Source organism: Pyrus communis, chromosome 14 (assembly GCF_963583255.1).
Source record: "Pyrus communis chromosome 14, drPyrComm1.1, whole genome shotgun sequence".
Classification (NCBI taxonomy): Eukaryota; Viridiplantae; Streptophyta; class Magnoliopsida; order Rosales; family Rosaceae; genus Pyrus; species Pyrus communis.
In genome coordinates, this window is record NC_084816.1 from 22,158,079 (window position 1) to 22,176,840 (window position 18,762).

The window sequence follows — 18,762 nt, forward strand, 5'->3', positions numbered from 1 at the left end:
TATTTGTTAGGCATGTTTGGAAGTGACTTTAGAATAACTGAAATCGTTTTTGGTGAAAGTGTTTTATAATCCAAAAGCACTGGAAGTGCATTTTGGAAGAAGCTCAGTTATATGCTTTTTGCAGGAAGCACTTCAAAGTGTTTTTTTTCCGGATTCACTTGCATTTTTATCAATAATTGGTTTTAAGAATAATTTATTTAAAAGCATTCTCAGTCATTTAAAAAACAGTTCTAAACACATATGTGTACATATCAAATGCTCTATTTTAGTTCGCATATATATTGATCCTAGTAATGCATCTAATGCAGAACCCTAAATTATTTGCAAAAGAGATATATTATGCATACGTGTGTGCCTTTTTTTGCAGGAACATATCCTTAGGGAAGGGATCCTCTCCGGATCTCTCCCACCAAATCCTAGGGATCCGAAGATCCTGACCCTTGAAATTTGATCCAATGGCTACAAACAGGGGGCTCCTCTAAAAGTTATAATAATTGTAGCCGTTGAATCAAAGAGACTTGAGTTTTATAACTTTATATGCATTTGGACAGATGGATTGTGAGTTAGACAGATGGATTCGCAGTAAATTTGAAAAACAAAAAAAATCTAGTGACTAAAAGGCAGCTTCGTGTTTTGAACTCAACACCCCAAAGAAAAATGAAGTCAACAATCCCACTGCACTAACAAATGAATTATGATATTTCTTACTTTTTTTTTTTTGTATTTATATGTTAATTACAGGATATAAATTTTTTTTTTTGAGGCGCTTCCGAAGTAGGGGCCCTTGACGGGCGCCTACTTGGGCTACCCTCAGGGGCGGCCCTGCTTGCATACTTAGTGGTTAGTGCTTGCATTAAGGGCTAGGGTTGTTTTCTTGGTGACTCTAATCGGTGCCTATCCTAATTCTCTTGTAAGGATCCAGTTGATTAATCAATCGTATCTATTCATAATATTTTGTGCGGTCATAAATTATTATAATTTTTTTTATTAAAAATTGAACACAAACAGTATGTAACAAAAACTAACCGCACGATGTACGATGAACGGATGTAATTAATTGATCACCTAGATCTCCACAAAAACTATTGGAAGATCCTAATTCGGATTGGGTTTCGACCTATTGTTTGGTAGGACCAGCATAAAATTTAAGCATTAAGAATTAAGAGGTGCATTTTTGCTCCCCCACGTTAACTTGGGTGTATGCCCACCACACATCTCCAAGCTTGCCAAGTGTCCCCTTGCCTTAACCCTGGTCAACTATGATTTAATTACTCTTTATTAATTTAATAAAGAAATAAAAATAAACTAAAAATAGACAAATAAAAAACCAAGTCTGCAACTCACTTCCCGAAGCGTTTATTCAGTTTCAAAGAAATTGTCCTCCTCCACCAAATCATCCATCGCGTTTCGAATCACAGAAATTATCTCCTAATTGTAATTTTATTTATGTATAATTTTCCACTGGAAATTGCTCGAGCATTTGAAGCAGCAATGACGACCCCTTATTCATCTCACTTGTTATCTGCTTCCTCCCACCACCCCACGCCAACCACCCACAATTTGGAACAGTCTTCTGGGTACAAATTTTCTTCACTTATCTGTGCATCTTTGTTTCGGATGAATGGAGGCAACATGTGCTCCTTTCTCACGATGTCGATGGACTTCACCCCGTCAAATCAATTCACCCATTCCCCTTTAAATTTGTATTAGAATTTGAGATTTTAGAATTGGGATATTCGCCCAAATAACAGAAAAGGGAGAAAAGTGACAGAGGATAGAGATGGGAGGAGGGAGGAAGATGGGAGATGGACGGTTGGAGGAGGGAGGAAGAAGGGAGATGGACGGTTGAAATACAAATATTAATTAAAAAGTTAAAAGATAAATGTTAAGATGATTATTAATGTATTACTATAGTAAAATATTAATAACAAATGAAAATGTTAACCAGGATTAAAGCAAGGGGACACTTGGCAAGCTTTGGAGATGTGTGGTGATCATACACCCAAGTTAACGTGGGTGAGCAAAAATGCATCCAAAAATTAAGCATGTCTTTCTGTCTGGTGGGACCGTTATAAAAATTTGGTCAATTATGGTTTATGATCCTCTGTTTTTGGCTGCCACCTTCAACCCAAGAAGCAATACTAGGAAATAAATTATAACAATTATTTTTTAGGAAAATTAAAGAAAAGAGTTTGAAAACCTTGAGTTTTAACGATAAGGACAAAATAAAGGGTAAAGTGAATAGTACCAAGATTGACTTTTTATTGTAAAAATATGGTTTTTCATTAAAGTAAACAGTACCGGGAGTTTTTCGTTAAAGTTCCCTTATTTTTTTGGGTCCCTTGGCAGTCCTAGCATAGTTCACATCCTCTGAGTTAAAAATGAATGATTTAGGGTAAATTTAGAATTCTCTACAGTCTCACAATTCTCAAATAATAACTTCAATACTTTATTCTTCTCCATAAAGAGGTATTTATAAGATTACAAAGAAGCAATACTAGGAAATAAATCGAAACAATCATTTGTCTACAAGACAAGGAAACCTAGACCAAATCAAATAATATCAAAATCCTAATTAAATCATATAAAATTACTAATTAAATCAAATCCTAAAATACTTTTCTTTTTATTTTCCAACACTCCGTTTATTCATGTTTCATTATTTCCAGTTCTTTTTTTACAAAGGCTGGTACAAGTTAGTCAAGTTGGTTTGAGGGTTGGTAACAATCACTTTTAGGGATTCATAACGTACCATCATATTGGTATGCATCAAAATAAACATTTCATAGCATACCAACGTATTGGCATGTACCAAAATAATTATTTCATAGCTTACCAACATACAAGTACGTTCCAAAATAAACATTTTATATCGTACTCAAGTTGGAAAAATATAACGTATCATTAGTTTGTTAAGTACTGAAATTAACATTATATAGCATACTCAAATTGGAAGTATATAATGTACCAATAGTTTGTTAAGCACTCTATAGCATTACCCAAATTGTAATTATATAACATACGAGTGGTTTGTTACGTACCAATAATTTTTTCAGACATACGCATTGCACAAATTGTATACATGCATTGACCTTTGCTATTTGCTGAATTTGAATGGTATTTGAATTGTGGCCTGATGGCCGGTACGATGCCTCTATTTGTTCATGCCGACTTGAATCTTTAACAGTGCTAGCAATTTGAGTCTTTTAACAAGCACAGAAGGAAACTCTAAAGTGGATGCAAATAAAGTGACCATGGTCTATGAAAAGATTTTTCAGTGTACCCAGAATACAGACACATATACCATTTATCATTGTATAAATGAAAAACATTTGAGACGGTAGAATTTATTCTCCAACTCCGGCGGTAGGTTTACATCCGGTCGAATAGTATCAATTGGACCTTGGAAAGAATCCCCTTTTAATCTACCAACCGGTAAGTATTACTCCTGTTATCTTTCTCGGAATTTTTGGCCTTGGAAAGAAGATTCCGTTGAAAAATATGCACTTCTTTTCATCGGAAGCACTATGGGTCCCAACCACCCCTTTTCCCGTTTCTATTTGGGCCTTTCACCACGTGGCGTAAGATTATGCATTCATTCCTAAAATGATCTGCCGTACCTTTTAACAAGCAAGATAGTGGTATTCCCGCAAGATACTACTGGTATTCAATCAAGATAGTAGTATTCACTCAAGATACTGGTATTCAAGCAAGATAGTGGTATTCCCGCAAGATACTACTGGTATTCAATCAAGATACTGGTATTCAAGCAAGATAGTGGTATTCCCGCAAGATACTACTGGTATTCAATCAAGATAGTGGTATTCCCTCAAGATAGTGGTATTCAGTTTCTTAAAAAGCAAGATAGTGGTATTCAGTTTCTTAGAAAGCAAGATAGTGGTATTCCCGCAAGATACTACTGGTATTCGAGCAAGATCTGGTATTCAAGCAAGATAGTGGTATTCCCGCAAAATACTACTGGTATTCAAGCAAGATAGTGGTATTCTCGTAAGATTTTGACGTTGAGATATACATCAGTAGAAGAATATATCAAGTAGGTTTTATAATTAAAAGAAGACATTTTGTTGAGATTAAGTACTGAAATATATAATGTTATTCATACCATATTTTTATATCACATTTCTATACTTGGCAACTGATTTGGACAACCACATCATTTGAAAAATTTGAAAAACTCAAGAAAATGAAAGAGAAAGACTTCTCGTATACCACAATCATTATTTAATTAACTAGTTTTTTCTTAATTATTAGTTTATTAAATAATGAACTAAATTTAAAAATCTGAATAATTCAAATGATATAGCTGTCTACATCAAATATCACTTAAGGTAATATGAAAATGTAATACAAAAAAATGTATGAATAACATTTCCATCTGCTAAATTTTAGGATATTTGCTCCCTTGATTTGGTCCTTCGGAATGCACCACGTGGCACCGATATCAACCATTCGTACATGAAGATTGTTGACTAGCCTAGAACCCCTTTTGTTCTACTGTCTTTTGGGAAACCCCTTTATCTTCCACTTTTCTTTTATTCTGTATATCATTCGGAGCCATGCATGCATCCATCATCAGGGCATTAGAAAAGTGGTTTTGCAGTTGTCATTGACGAGTTAGAAGCTGTTTTAAAAACCGAAAGACACATTAAGGACAAAGCCATTAACAATCTAAAACAAAAACCACTCTTTCACACACAAAGTTACCAACACACTCTTTGTCTTTGTTTTTGTTTTTGTGTAGTGATCCGAGGACAATGTCAAGTTCTGTGATTGTTGTCGGTCTTTTGATGGGGTTGCTGGCTTTGAGTTGTGCTCAGCTTCTGCCTCTGGAAGAAGGTTAGCACAAAATAAAATCATCATTTTCCTTCTCGCTTTTACATTTCTCAAGTTTTACTGCAAATATGAATGGTAATTTTGGGATTTTGTGAAGATTTTTGTTGGTCTTTTGAGCATGATTGCAGTTGGTTTTGTGTTGTGAGAAGTGCTCTGCTCTATTTGTTTCCTGAGAAAATTTTTCTTGGAAAACAAAGAAATATGAAATTTTCCTCTTTGTTTGTTTTTGTATTTGTTCATATGCATCTTTATCTTTTCTGTTTCAGTTTCTATTTTTAGAATTTTCAGATCCTAGGATGGGTTGATTAGGTGGATTTGGAGGAGAGGATACCTTTCCCTTATATAAAACTGCAATGGACATGACACTACTTAGAGTTTTGGGGTTAGGGTTTGTAGTTTAGGTCTCTCGGCTTCCGTGTCGCCTAAAGCTGGCGACTCTCCACCGATCTGAATATCTCCAACACACACACGACAAGACTAAAACTCCGACATACCGATTCGGACCCTAATGAATCCGTGATAGAGAAACTTTGGGTTGCACTCTAATGGGCGAGATTAAGTCCTGTCTTCAGCCCATCTCTTAGTTAACCCATATATTCAGCCCATCTGTTACCTAATCTTCTGTTTTTCTTTTTCGGCTAGTCCATGAAAATTGGAATTGGGCATTTATCTTTCATAAAAGTACATGTTTAAACCAATAAAAAAAAATTAATGTCTTTTTCATAATGGTTCTTAAACAATTTATATGAGTGCAAATTGCATAATTTGGCAGTAAAGGATTCGTCTGTTTGATTTGCAGTATATGTCGATTGCCTCACAAGGCACCAATAATTGCATAATATGGTAATTTCATATTTCCTATAATTAAATGATGTGGCAATTTCTTATTGGTGTAAACATGTACTTTTATGCTTTTCTGATCAAAATAAGTTGTAACAAGTGAAGGATTTTTAGCATTCTTTTTATTCTGTTAGGCCTTTGAAGGGTGAACATGTATGATTGACCATGTCTTTTTCATTGCATGTGATTTTTGGCAAGTGATGAACTTCAAGAGCTGTTTTTGTTTATGTGACAGTGAAAACTCTTGAAACAATTTCTAGAAAATTACATAACCCTCACTGGAAAAATATCAGCCAAACTTCTTGCCAAGATGGTGGGGTAGGCTTCTTCAAATACTTCACTGCCCACATTTTTTGCAATGTCACTTGCAAGTGTTCCTTTGCAAACACTTGCCATGTCAGAATCATGTAAGGCTTTATGGGCTTCAATTTTTATTGTTTTAAGTACAACTGATTAATAAGTTTTAACTGTTGCTTGAATTTCGGTATCACAGCAAGCTGAAGGGTCTGAATTTAACCGGAGTTATACCTGAGGAATTTGGGGACCTTACTCATTTGGAAGAAATGTAAGTGATTACGTTGTTGGTTTGAATTTGTTATGCATATTAACTGGATTATGGAGATGAAATTCTAACGCTTGTTCACATTAAATAGTGATCTCACTCACAACTACATTAGTGGATCAATCCCTGCCAGCCTTTCTCGGTGTCCCATTCGTTCTCTGTAAGTGATTCTGCGGACCTTAAATAATAGCGGCGTGGGTACTTATAATATATGTTAGGCATGGCATGAAATTATTGTTAGTGTGTTGTAGGTATCTTTTAGGGAATCGACTTAGCGGTTCAATTCCTGTTGGTGACTTTACATTGCTCAGAGAGCTGTAAGTTTTGTATTAATGTTATTTACTTGTTGATAATTAAAAGAAAGAAGGAACATGCATAACCTTTATTGACAAATACATTTTTTCCAGGGTGTTGGAAGATAATCACTTTGAAGGGCCTCTTCCGCAAAACCTTGGGAGGTTGACTCACTTGGAAAGACTGTAAGATTGCATTCTCATTTCCTATTTTTGCCAAAGTTTTTCAAAATCCAAATTTCATGAAACTTTTGCTATTTTGTATGACTTCTCACCGCAAGTGCTCTATAGTGATTAAACTAATTTTGTAACATGTAATGTAAAAATATTTCACAAATTCATTGGATTATCTTTCATAACTGACTCTTTACTTTTAACAGCCTTCTTTCTGCGAACGATTTTACTGGTACGATACCAGAGTCGTACGGATATCTGAAGAACTTAATTGATTTGTAAGTGATGCAAAATGGCTTGATTATACGAACGTGCATAATTTTTACACAAAGAATTTCTCATCTTCTTTTAATGCCTGCAGTAGGATAGGTGGGAGCCAATTATCAGGAAAGATACCTGAATTTATTGGAAACTGGAGTAAACTTCAAAAACTGTGAGTGTTGCTCTTCATTGTAGTCATCTCCCATCTTTTACTCTTTATTTCCCATCTTTGACTGTGAACGTTTCTTTTAGGATCATCTTTAGATATATTGTACCGAGTTATTCAACAGTCTTCTAAAATCTTCCTTAAAACTAATGTCATTGTATATATACATCTCTTTTAGGAGAGAACTTACATGGAACAAGTTCGCTGTCATATGCCGTTCCAATCAGATATATGTATACAATGACATTGTTTTTAATGAAAAGACTAAGAATATTGCTATAGGGATCATGTTGTGGTTAGGTTTACTGCTAATCTGGTACTAAGAAGCTTCTTAGTTACTTTTAGTTACTTTCTAGCCTTAATAAGGGCATTGAGCCATCAGGAAAGAGAATAGTGATTAAATGAAATGATTTCTTTTTTGTGTTTCCTTTCTCTGCATTTTCTTTTCATTCCTGCATTTCCTTTCCCTTCAATATACTTGTATCCTATCACTTTTCGGCTGAAAAGTTAACTTAAATTTACTGCAGTGATCTGCAAGGTACATCCATGGAAGGCCCTATTCCTTACACCATATCTTCATTGAAAGACTTAAAGGAATTGTGAGACCATTGCTCCTCTATCTTGTGATCATTATGTATTCCAATTTTTCAACTATATAACAAATAAATATTTCTGATCTGTTATGCATCAGGATGATATCTGATTTGAATGGACCAAGTATGCCTTTTCCTACTTTGAAATATATGAAAAATATCCAGATAGTGTGAGTTCCATATCACATAAACGTATTGAAATTGTACTTCAGTGTAATCCCTGACGCAATTATTCTAATTTTTGTTCGTATTCCTGTGACACAGGATTTTGAGAAATTGCTCAATTAGTGGTACAATCCCAAATTACCTTGGCAAGCTGACAAAGCTATTAATATTGTAAGTGCTTTTCTAATCAACATAATTGTATAGATGTACACATGTACTATTGCCAAAATGAACAAGAATTTGAGTTTTTGGATTCAATAAACCTTCAAAAGTTCAAAACAAACCTCTGATGTATGTTAGTATAATGTTTCTTTTTTTTATTGTAGGGACTTGAGTTTTAACAAGTTAACAGGAGAAATTCCACAGACGATTGAACGTGCTCACCATCTATCTTTCCTGTAAGTCGGTCAAATGAAACATTCATTTATTGGTGCAAACAGTACACATTAGTTTTAAATATTTCTCAAGTCAGCCTTATTTACATTTCATTGACCGTTAATTTTTACGTGTGCAGGTGTTTGAGCAACAACATATTGACCGGAGAAGTACCAATTGGGATATTGCAAAGCAAACGTGACCAGTCAGTCTATACTCTTAACACTAATCTATGAAGTTCTGCTTTATTTGTGTTTGTTTCTTTAACACAAAATGTTGGCAAACTTCGATTTCAATTTCACTTCTCTGTTTCTCAATTATATGAATTTAGAATTGTCATCAATGCCACACAAAATCTGTTGCAGGGACTTGTCATACAACAATTTTACGGGATCACCTTCCGTCAGTTGCCAACATTTGACCGTGTAAGTCTATCAATATCCAAACACTACAAAAAAATATGAGCACTGCACACAATAAATTATCTGTGCCCTTTGAGGCCAAAGAGCACCAGCATACATGCCCATAGACCAACAACAGTGCAGCAACTTTATTTGTATATGTGCTCTCTATAGGCGTTGCCTTTGCAAAAAGTGCACAATAGTCTATTTGGTGCTAAAAGAGGCAGGCACAAATGGACCACTATTTGTGCCTGTTTCTGGCAACTTTATCAGAATACCTTTTCCGACCCTATTAACACTTATAATATAATTGTGCCAACAAGAATTAAATATAAAAAAAAATCAAAATTTAAAAAATTGAAACTGAATTGAGGAAATGCAAAAATTTAAATTTTCATAAAAGGAAAACAGCCTACAACCATGAAACCAACTTTCACTTTCCCAATCTCACAAACATATATTATAATGTTACATATTTTTTCTCTAATACAAAAAGACTTGAAAACAAACATTTTCGGACAGATGCATCTTCCCCAACAAGCCTTGCACTTCATCAAACCTTTGCTGCTCCAGAAACGAATTAATGAAGATAACATGTGCAATATTTGAACCTCCCACAAAATTAAAACTTTGAAGCAGAACAAAAAAGGGAAGAATCTTACTTCACAAATCTTATACAAAATGCCAGAAATTCTCTCAACTAGCTTCTGCCTTACTCCTACTGCACTGAACCAGAACCTTCACAAATACTTTGAACCTCAAGAGTCAAAGATGGTCCAATCAGCAAAAACCCAAGAACCACTAGATCAATTAAATAGAATCTGTGAAACCAAAATTTCAAGAATTTGAAAATTAAATTTCACAAACCCTAAATTTAGAAACCCTAATCTAGAATTCGAAAATTAAATTTCAAAAACCCTAAATTTACATTCTTAAGGGGTAGAAAAGTTACTTTAAAAACAAATAACGTGAAGAGAGGATGAGGATTGGGAGCAAACAATTACCTTGACTTCTACTTCCAAATAAAGCTCTCTTAGGTCCTTCATTATTGAATCCAAGTAGAGTTCTCCTGTCCCTAATATCGTGTGCTCCCCAGACTCCTCAACTTTAGTGATTGCAAGAGTATAACTCTTGCTTATCTTTCTTAGTCCTTCCACCATCTTTGTCCACATACATGGATTTAGTGGCTCGGTCGCTGTTTTCACAACTGGCAGAGTATTGAACTGAAGAGGACGGAAGATGTACACATCCTCGTCATAACATATATTAAGGTATACGTTACAACATTTGGTTATCGGCAGTAGAAACACAAAACACTCTTCAGCAAAAAGGATTTAAGCATCTAGAAAAGTCATTCTAATCCATGTAATGTGAGACTTAAACTTTTTAATGCCTATTTCCAATATGTATAAATTGTTTTATTTTATATGATCAAATTTTAATCTAATTTAACCAAATAAATTCTAATCTAATTTGATATAATATATGTCACCAAGGATTAATCTTATTACCAATTATCAAATCACATTCTCTGTTTCTCTATCTAACATTTTTCTACTCAATTTCGAACTCATTTCAAACTTATTCAAAAGGCCAATTCAGTCTACTTATCTACATGCTGCTGGGTTTTCCTGTGCGAGTTTAAAGCAGCTTGCTTACCACCAAAGTTCAAATCTTTACCAAAACCCCAACACAATTCTCTCTCTCTCTCTCTCTCTCTCTCTCTCTCTCAACAATTTCCACTCAGTTTCCAACTTATTCAAATGCAAAGGAAAGCTGAATATGCATGCAATAGCTAAAGCTCAAATCTTTACCAAGTAATTTTCTCTTTCTTCAATTAATTATACACCAAAGTGTGAAGCTTTCTCCTTTCAATTTCTTCTTCTTCTCATTTCTTCCCAAAAAATACAAATCCATTTTAATCCAACAATTATCAATGCATCTGCAAACTGGAAAAAAGCAGGACAGAAAACGTACCCAAAGTATAACAGCAATATCACAGGTGCTAGCAAATCTCAGATTTATTAATTGAGCAACCAAAACGCAAAGTACTCTTTTAGCTGGGAAAGCCCCAACAAAGCACAACTGACAGCAAAACGAAATCTACAAAACTGTAAACCTGGAAATTCACAAATGTCCATGCTTAAACATCAAGTTAATAATTAACAATCTACTAGCATTGATTAATTAGCATTCAAGAACTCCTCCCAGATGAAAATACAAACGAAAATTGGAGATTGCCCAGATGAGGAAGTTATCAAAGAACAGTGTAACCTATAAATTAAAATCGGAAAAAGCTGAAAACTTTGTAAGATTTGATCGAGACAGAGTGATCAGAGTTCATACCATTTTCTAGAGAGAAAAAAAATAGAAGTCACAGCTGCTCCAACTGCTTTCTCTGAGTTCGTCGAGTTTCTGGGAAATTTATACTCTAATAGCCGGGAAAGCCCCAACAAAGCACCACAACTGACATCAAAACGAAATCGTCAGGGTTTCATCTCAGTGGTAAGATTAGATAAAAATGTAGAGATGCATCCCTAAAACCAAATAATAAGTAGGAAAAAGCTGAATCACTTACCAAACGCACTGAGGAGAAGTTGAGTTTTCTGCGAGATATAATACAAAAAAATCAAAATTTGTTAAAAAATTACACAAAAATCAAACCCACAAAAGCAAACCACAAGCAAAGTTCCTGCGGATTTGCACAGCCCTTCCTCTTCTTTGTCCAGCGCCGCTGATACCTGCACGGTCACAGGAACCTCGTCACTAGTAGAAAACTCGGATCGTGGAGGTGTCAGGCCAAAAAGCCCAGATCTGAGAGCGTTCAGGAAAGGAAGAGAGAACGACCGAATCTGGCGAAAGTAGAGATAGAAAGGGGGTTGGAGTCTTGGAGAGCGAGAGAGAGAGAGAGAGAGAGAGAGAGAGAGAGAGAGAGATGGAGGCAAGAGAAAGGAGTCTGAGGGAGGCAGATATGAGAGAGATCGAGAACGAGAGAGGATGGACCGAATCTGGGGAAGGCAGAGAGAGAAAGGGGTTGGAGATAGAGTCTGAGGGAGGCAGAGAGACGACAGAGGGGTAAAGAAGGGGTGTGTGGTGTGGGTGGGGTTAAGGGGAGAGAGAGAGAGTCGGGTTGGGACCATAAGTTTATGGAAAATAATAAAGAATCAATACTTGTGTCCTTAGATGTAAAATACAGGCACAATAATATATTTGAGTCCACTTTTTTAAACAAAGTTGTCACAAAATGTGTTTGTGTCCACTTTTTTTTATATTGGGCACAATATGTAGTGTCCTTGATGGGCACTGTGTTAATCTTTTTGTGTTGAAAGACACACAAATTCCTCATTTGTGATCATAATTTTGTGCCCAAAGGCCTTTTTCTTTTTTTTGTAGTGAAACCTCTTTTTACGCTCTCTCTCCGTCAAATATTATTTGTTAATTCCTTTTATTATTACAGGAATCTAGTTTCTAGTCATTCGTCTCTAGAAAACTTGTAAGTTCACCAAAACTTGTAATTCTGTATTTATCAAACATCATAAGACAAATGTATGACTGAGCCTTAATTCTTTCAATGAGTAGGTGGTGCTTGAAGAAGGGCCTTCCTTGCTCCTCAAAACCTAAAGGTGAGTTTAAGTTCATTTAATTTTTTCTTTCGTCTATCTTAGTAGATTGGTTGGTTGTGTAGTTCAACGTTTTTTTTGTACTTTTGTTGGATGTTGCACGTTGTTAATCGAATTGATACTTTGAGAACTCTGAGTCAATGTTCGAATGGGGTCTAAAAAACATGCAAAAACTAATGAGTTTATTGTCGTTATAGGTGTCATACATATGAATTGTAGAGTATAAATTTCTAATAATATTCTTGTCACGCATGTAGACCATTCTATATTTATCAATTGTGGAGGGAGGAAGACGAAATTTGATGGTCATACATATGAAGAGGACTTAAGCACTCTAGGACCATCAAGCTTTTTTTCGTCGTCTCAAAAGTGGGGCTCTAGCAGCACGGGGCTGTACATGCACAAGCCTAATGCAAATTACATTGCAACAAATGTGTTATCTTTAAATATCACCGGTCCAGATTTTTATCAAACAGCGCGCATTGCCCCTGTATCACTCAAGTATTATGTCCTTTGCATGCTAAAAGGCAAATACAAAGTGCGGCTCTACTTTTCCGAAATAATGTTCACAAATGACCAGACATTTAGCAGTCTCGGAAAACGCTTATTTGACATCTCAATTCAAGTGAGTACAAGTGAATTTCATTTACTATTTGTGATTCTTTGCTGGTTTATTTACCCTTTTTTTTTGTCAAAGACCACAATAACTTCAATGGGCCGCATTTAGTTTGTTTAGCGCGTTCCATTATAGATCACACTTTATGTCTTTAAACTGTACATGATTTTGCTTTTGGTATGATTAGAGCACGACACATATTTGGAAGGTTATATATATGTCGTCTAGCTGCTTTATTTGGGTGTTATTTTATACGAAGTTTTAAAAGATATGTAGAACTTTCAGATATAAACCTGTCTATTTAAGTTCTCTCATCTGATTGTTTAAGCCTCAAGTCAGTGCTGCCTAGTTTTCCTTCTTTGCCTGATACACTTCATGTAGGCTTTCAGTCATCATTTGAACAGAAGTTCATTAATTTGATCTTATTACCACCTAATTTTCTTTTATTTTATTTTTGGGAGGGAAATGGAAGGCAGTATTTAGCTAGTCTCATGTGTATTAGTATATTATACTCATTTTTAGGAAGTTGTATGTCGCAATAGGTTTAGCTGCAGTTGGTACCCTATTGTATGACTTTTCTCGAGTGGAATTGAAATATGAAACTAGAATTAATGTTGTTACATATTGAAATTGTTGTGCAGGGGAATTTGGTCCAGAAAGACTTTAATATTATGGATGAAGCAGGAGGTGTTGGTAAGGGAATTGTCAAAGAGTTCGACAATGTTACTGTTCTTGGTAGCACACTGGAGATCCACTTATATTGGGCAGGAAAAGGAACGACTGCCATTCCTTATAGAGGTGTCTATGGGCCTCTTATATCTGCGATTAGTGTGACACCAAGTACGTTTTGCCTATGTTGTATCTGCAAGTAATCTCTCATCTATTAGATTTACATTTATTCTAATAAAATTATACTTTATATTGGCAGACTTTGATTCTCCAACAGAAAGTGTAAGCACCATACCCCATGGTAGGAGTTGTCTGCCTATAAGCACAATAGTTAAAGTTGGGGGGTGCGTAGCAGTTGCCATCATATTAACAGTGCTGGTTATTCTTTGGATCAAGAGATGCCTCGTAGGACTACAGAAAACATTGGAGGATGGTATTTTTTGTTTCTCCGTTATATTGCATTTTCTTTTCATTGTTCTATTGCTAAGAATAACGTTTATCCTCTTTTTTGACTTCTCATGCATATTTAAGTGCACACTCTTAAGACAATAGTTGTTAAGATATTGTGTCATATCCCGGTCCGGGGCGGATTACTTTTCAGGTCCGCTTCACCACCGTAGCACGATATTGTCCGTTTTGGGCCCCGACTACGCCCTCACGGTTTTGTTTCTGGGAACTCAGACAAGAACTTCCCGATCGGTCACCCATCCTGGGAGTGCTCTCGCGCGCTACTCGCTTAACTTCGGAGTTCCAACGGAACCCGAAACTAGTGAGCTCCCAAAAGGCCTCGTGCTAGGTAGGGATGAGAATATACATATAAGGATCACACCCCTAGGTGATGTGGGATGTCACAATCCACCCTCCTTAGGGGCCCGACGTCCTTGTCAGCACACCACGACCATGGTTAGGTTCTGATACCAAATTGTCACATTTCGACCTGGGGCGGATTACTTTTCGGGCCTGCTCCACCGCCGTAGCACGATATTGTCCGCTTTAGGCCCCGACTATGCCCTCATGGTTTTATTTCTGGAAACTCACACGAGAACTTCCCAATGGGTCACCCATTTTGGGAGTGCTCTCGCGCGCTACTCGCTTAACTTCGGAGTTCCAACGGAACCCGAAACCAGTGAGCTCCCAAAAAGCCTCGTGCTAGGTAGGGATGGGAATATACATATAAGGATCACACCCCTGGATGATGTGGGATGTCACAATCTCCGAGGGTACATTATATGTTTTAAACTCATGATGCAAAGTATGTCTGCCTATAGGTCCAGGTAGTTGTTAAATTCTAGGCCTTCAAACTGTAATGGGATTTAAGATAAAACAATGATATTGTTCTGAAATTTTTCTTAGACACAACAATTTCTTATGAGTTTTACTTGTCATGCAGATTTGAAAGGTGTGGAACTACAAACTCGTAAGTTTACCTTTACGGAACTTAAAGATGCCACAGCCAACTTTCACCAAGCCAATAAGATTGGTAAAGGTAGTTTCGGTACTGTTTATAAGGTATTCTTCGGAACAAATAATTTATTTTCTAAATTGATTAATAATAGCAGTCCTAATTATGATTAATTTCTCCATAGAGAAGATATTTCTTTTAACTATCTTAGTCAAATGCAGGGCATTCTTGCTGATAGAACACAGATTGCTGTTAAGCAGCTTTCTCCCAAATCAAATCAAGGAAATCGTGAATTTTTTAATGAGATAGAGATGCTACATGCTTTGCAACACCCTAATCTTGTATACCTATACGGATATTGTATTGAAGAAAATCAGTTATTCCTTGTCTACGAGTACATGGAAAACAATAGCGTTTATCATGCTTTGTTTGGTAAGTATCACTTTTGTACACCTACATTTCATTTGGTCCATGCATATGGTACAAAAGATTTTATGCACAAAATTATGACTAATTTTGATTAACTTGACAAACTGAGGGGGCAAAAGAAAGTCGGTTGGATTTGGATTGGGCAACGAGGCGTAAGATATGTGTTGGTATAGCAAAAGGTTTGGCTTACCTTCATGATGGATCAAGCTTGAGGGTTATTCATAGAGATATCAAGGCTTCGAACGTATTGCTTGATAAACATCTTAACCCGAAGATATCGGACTTTGGATTGGCTAAACTTGCCGAAGAGGATAAAACACATATAAGCACCAATCCTGTTGGAACTTTGTGAGTCCCTATTTTTACTTCTTATATTTGTCCTTCCAATATAGCTATATTACGGCATATGTCTATAAGTATTGTATTGATGTGATGATTTCATGATTTTGCAGTGGATACATGGCACCAGAATATGCAATTCAAGGTCATCTCACTGACAAAGCAGATGTCTACAGCTTTGGAATTGTTGTACTGGAGATTATCAGTGGGAAGATAAGATTAGATAAAAAAGGATTCTATATTCTTGATTGGGTAACTTCCTAATTGAACTCTAATTTGGATTTTGTTGATGTTGTTTACCACTAGATAGAAGGCTTTTTTTTTACATTCTTCTTCGCTGAAAGTTCACGTTATTTTTCAAGATACGTAAGTTATTTTACTTTTGTTCTTTTCATGTTTATAGGTGCATGATCTCAAATCGAAAGGGAATTTGATGAACTTAGTGGATCGAAGGTTGGGCTCAGAATTCAACAATGAAGAAATGATAGCTACAATCAATGTGGCTCTCCAATGCTGTAATTTAGCTTCAGAGCTTAGGCCTACCATGTCTGAAGTTATGAGCATGCTTGAAGGTAAGGTTGTTGTTCAAGAGTTCGTAGACCCCAATCCCTCATCAAGTAATGAGATGGATCTAATAGTGAATGAAGATTTCCAGTCTATTTTGAAAGGGGCCGCTGGGACACTTGAAGGGCCATCGAATGATTCAGCTGCAGCTCTTGATGATATTATTGGATGAGTAAAAAGAATGTCAAGTCATCAACTTACATGTGCAAAACATGTGCGCATGAAGTGTATGTCATAAGTCTCAATAGGAGAGTATAAATACTTTCTTTCTCTATTGTAGTCTTATTCATGATAGACAAACATAAAACAGTGGAAGAAATACATTGATAAACTCTTCAGTTTCCTTTCTAATCTTTCTTCGTAAATACATTTCTTGATTTCTATAGAATTCTTCGTTGTTGTTAAGAGATATCCATCCTGTCAATCCGCATTCAGGCCACCAAGACAATAAAAAAGGAAGAAAATGGCAGAGTTATTAGGGATTTGATACATTTGAAATCACTAATGTCTCAGGAAAATATATAATTGCAGTTGGACACTTGTTGCCCGAAACATTATTGATTTCAACAAGAAATTTCAAATAAACTGTAACAAACCTCGTCCATTCCCATTCTGTCTGTTAAAGCTGATGTATATGAAGCGTTATGCTCTGGCAGGAGAGAAAATGCACCCTTGTATTCCATGGCTGTTTCAAACATAAGATACGTTGATTCCAACATGCTGAACAATTTCATTGAACTTCCCTTGTTTCACTTGTGAACTTCTTAAGTGTTTGAAACTTCCCCGAATATTTTGTATCACCTCTCTCATTGCTTCCAAAACATCCTGCACAACTGAATTTAGAAGATGTGCAGCAGAGCGAATATCAAATAACCAACCATGGACCAAGAGAGGCCTGTTTTGGGAGATCCGGTCTTTGATTCTTAGAACAATGTCATCAACGGTGGAACATTCATCAAATGTCAAGGCAAACAACTTACTGCCAATGTCCCAGTCCATCAGACATTTGATAACTACTTCTGAAAGCAAGTCCTCCGTATGAGTAGAATCAAGTGTGGGTTAGAGCAATATTAGAAAATATGAAAATAACACAAGAATTCCATTAATAATAATCATAAAGAAATTCACAACATCAATTTATGTATGAGATCAATATAAACAATTAGAGAGAAAGTTAGAAAAACTGACAAACTTGGAGATTGAGGCTTGCATAAATGCAATGTCCTAAAGACAGAATTTCGCCCCTACTCTTGTGCTTGTAGTTCGGTAGGCGTCCGTCTTCCAGGATTCAACAATCTATAATCCGAAGTCAAAACACTTCAATCATCGGACTTTGGCGAACTTCATATATTCCGTACTCTCAAAACATGACTCAGATTTTTACTAAGACATTGGAGAAAACTCTACTCTTAATTTTATTAGGTAGGTGGGATGCTTGAGTTTATATAGAACTCAAGCCACCCTTTTTGAAACAGTATGACTGTTTTCTAAAATTCCAACGAACAGATACAACTAATGAATTTGAATTTAACCATGACACATGACTCTTATTTTTCATTCATACAAAAATTAAATATTATAATATTAATTATAATATATAATTTCTAACAGTGTGACAAAATTCAGAATTTTCTTTTGTAGTTTCCAGTCCTCATCAATATAATGTGCCGTCAATTTGAGCTGACCCAAGTTTGGGTCCGTTTGGTTTTAGTCTAGGTGTGGGTTTGAATCATTTGGTAACATGGATATTTAGAGGGCAATTTACATGGTACAAACAAACTGTAACTAACGTTTTAATGCCAAAGTCGATAACTTTCGTTTGAACACTTTGTGGGTCTGCCTTATTTTTGTTTTCCAATTCATCTTTGTAAATAAGAATTGGGAAAATAAGAAAATATTACTTCTTTCAACTGAAAAAATAAAATTCAATGACAGCGTATAATACAAGATAGGAATGTAACCAATTACAATATATTTGTCCTTGATATCGTTGATTAATTATTAATATTGGGCTAAGTATATTCATCCTTCAATTCTTTTTTTCAAAATACTTCAATTGGTACACGCAAGAAATAGGCCAATTTAGCAGCTTTTTGCTCAATCTTTCGTGGAGTAAAATTATCATCAGTACGAGTCAAGAGAATGGCTCATTGTCCTTTTATTTCCATATAAAGGACACGACGAGCATAATTACCCTATTTAATTTCTATTCTTATGGACTGAATGTCTTTCATAAGGAATCAGACACAACGAAAAATACACACTATGCCCTCTTTTATATCGAATCGGTCATAACCACTACCTACATTACACAAAATTGTGCACCATAAATAGGGGCTAATAAAAGGACCTATGATCCCATAGAAAGACATCACAATACCTTGTGGAAAAAAAAAAATTATTTGCTAAGAAGGAAGTAAAGATATAAAATTCCTTGTG

General features: G+C 35.7%; 1 protein-coding gene and 1 long non-coding RNA gene across 12 annotated transcripts; one reads left to right on the forward strand and one right to left on the reverse strand.

The window, feature by feature from the left end:
* The first annotated feature begins 4,775 nt into the window (after positions 1-4,775).
* On the forward strand, positions 4,776-16,495 carry LOC137714596 (probable LRR receptor-like serine/threonine-protein kinase At1g53440). Its single transcript, XM_068453776.1, has 24 exons — positions 4,776-4,857; positions 5,930-6,101; positions 6,188-6,259; positions 6,348-6,416; positions 6,508-6,573; positions 6,664-6,735; positions 6,930-7,001; positions 7,085-7,156; positions 7,678-7,749; positions 7,842-7,913; positions 8,008-8,079; positions 8,235-8,306; positions 8,423-8,488; positions 8,649-8,708; positions 12,142-12,177; positions 12,264-12,307; positions 12,562-12,929; positions 13,562-13,760; positions 13,849-14,022; positions 14,980-15,098; positions 15,213-15,422; positions 15,530-15,768; positions 15,873-16,011; positions 16,163-16,495. The coding sequence occupies exons 1-24, from the start codon at positions 4,776-4,778 to the stop codon at positions 16,493-16,495; spliced, it is 2,952 nt and encodes a 983-aa protein (XP_068309877.1).
* LOC137715124 (uncharacterized) lies at positions 9,062-11,791 on the reverse strand. Of its 11 annotated transcripts, none has more exons than XR_011065528.1 (6): positions 11,263-11,791; positions 11,031-11,150; positions 10,662-10,803; positions 9,689-9,907; positions 9,347-9,422; positions 9,062-9,248 (listed from the first exon to the last, which is right to left on the reverse strand). It is a non-coding gene; the product is annotated as an uncharacterized lncRNA (long non-coding RNA). The 11 variants fall into 11 exon arrangements; XR_011065526.1 differs by having other exon boundaries at positions 9,347-9,433; XR_011065529.1 differs by having other exon boundaries at positions 9,062-9,251; positions 9,347-9,433.
* Positions 16,496-18,762: the final 2,267 nt, after the last annotated feature.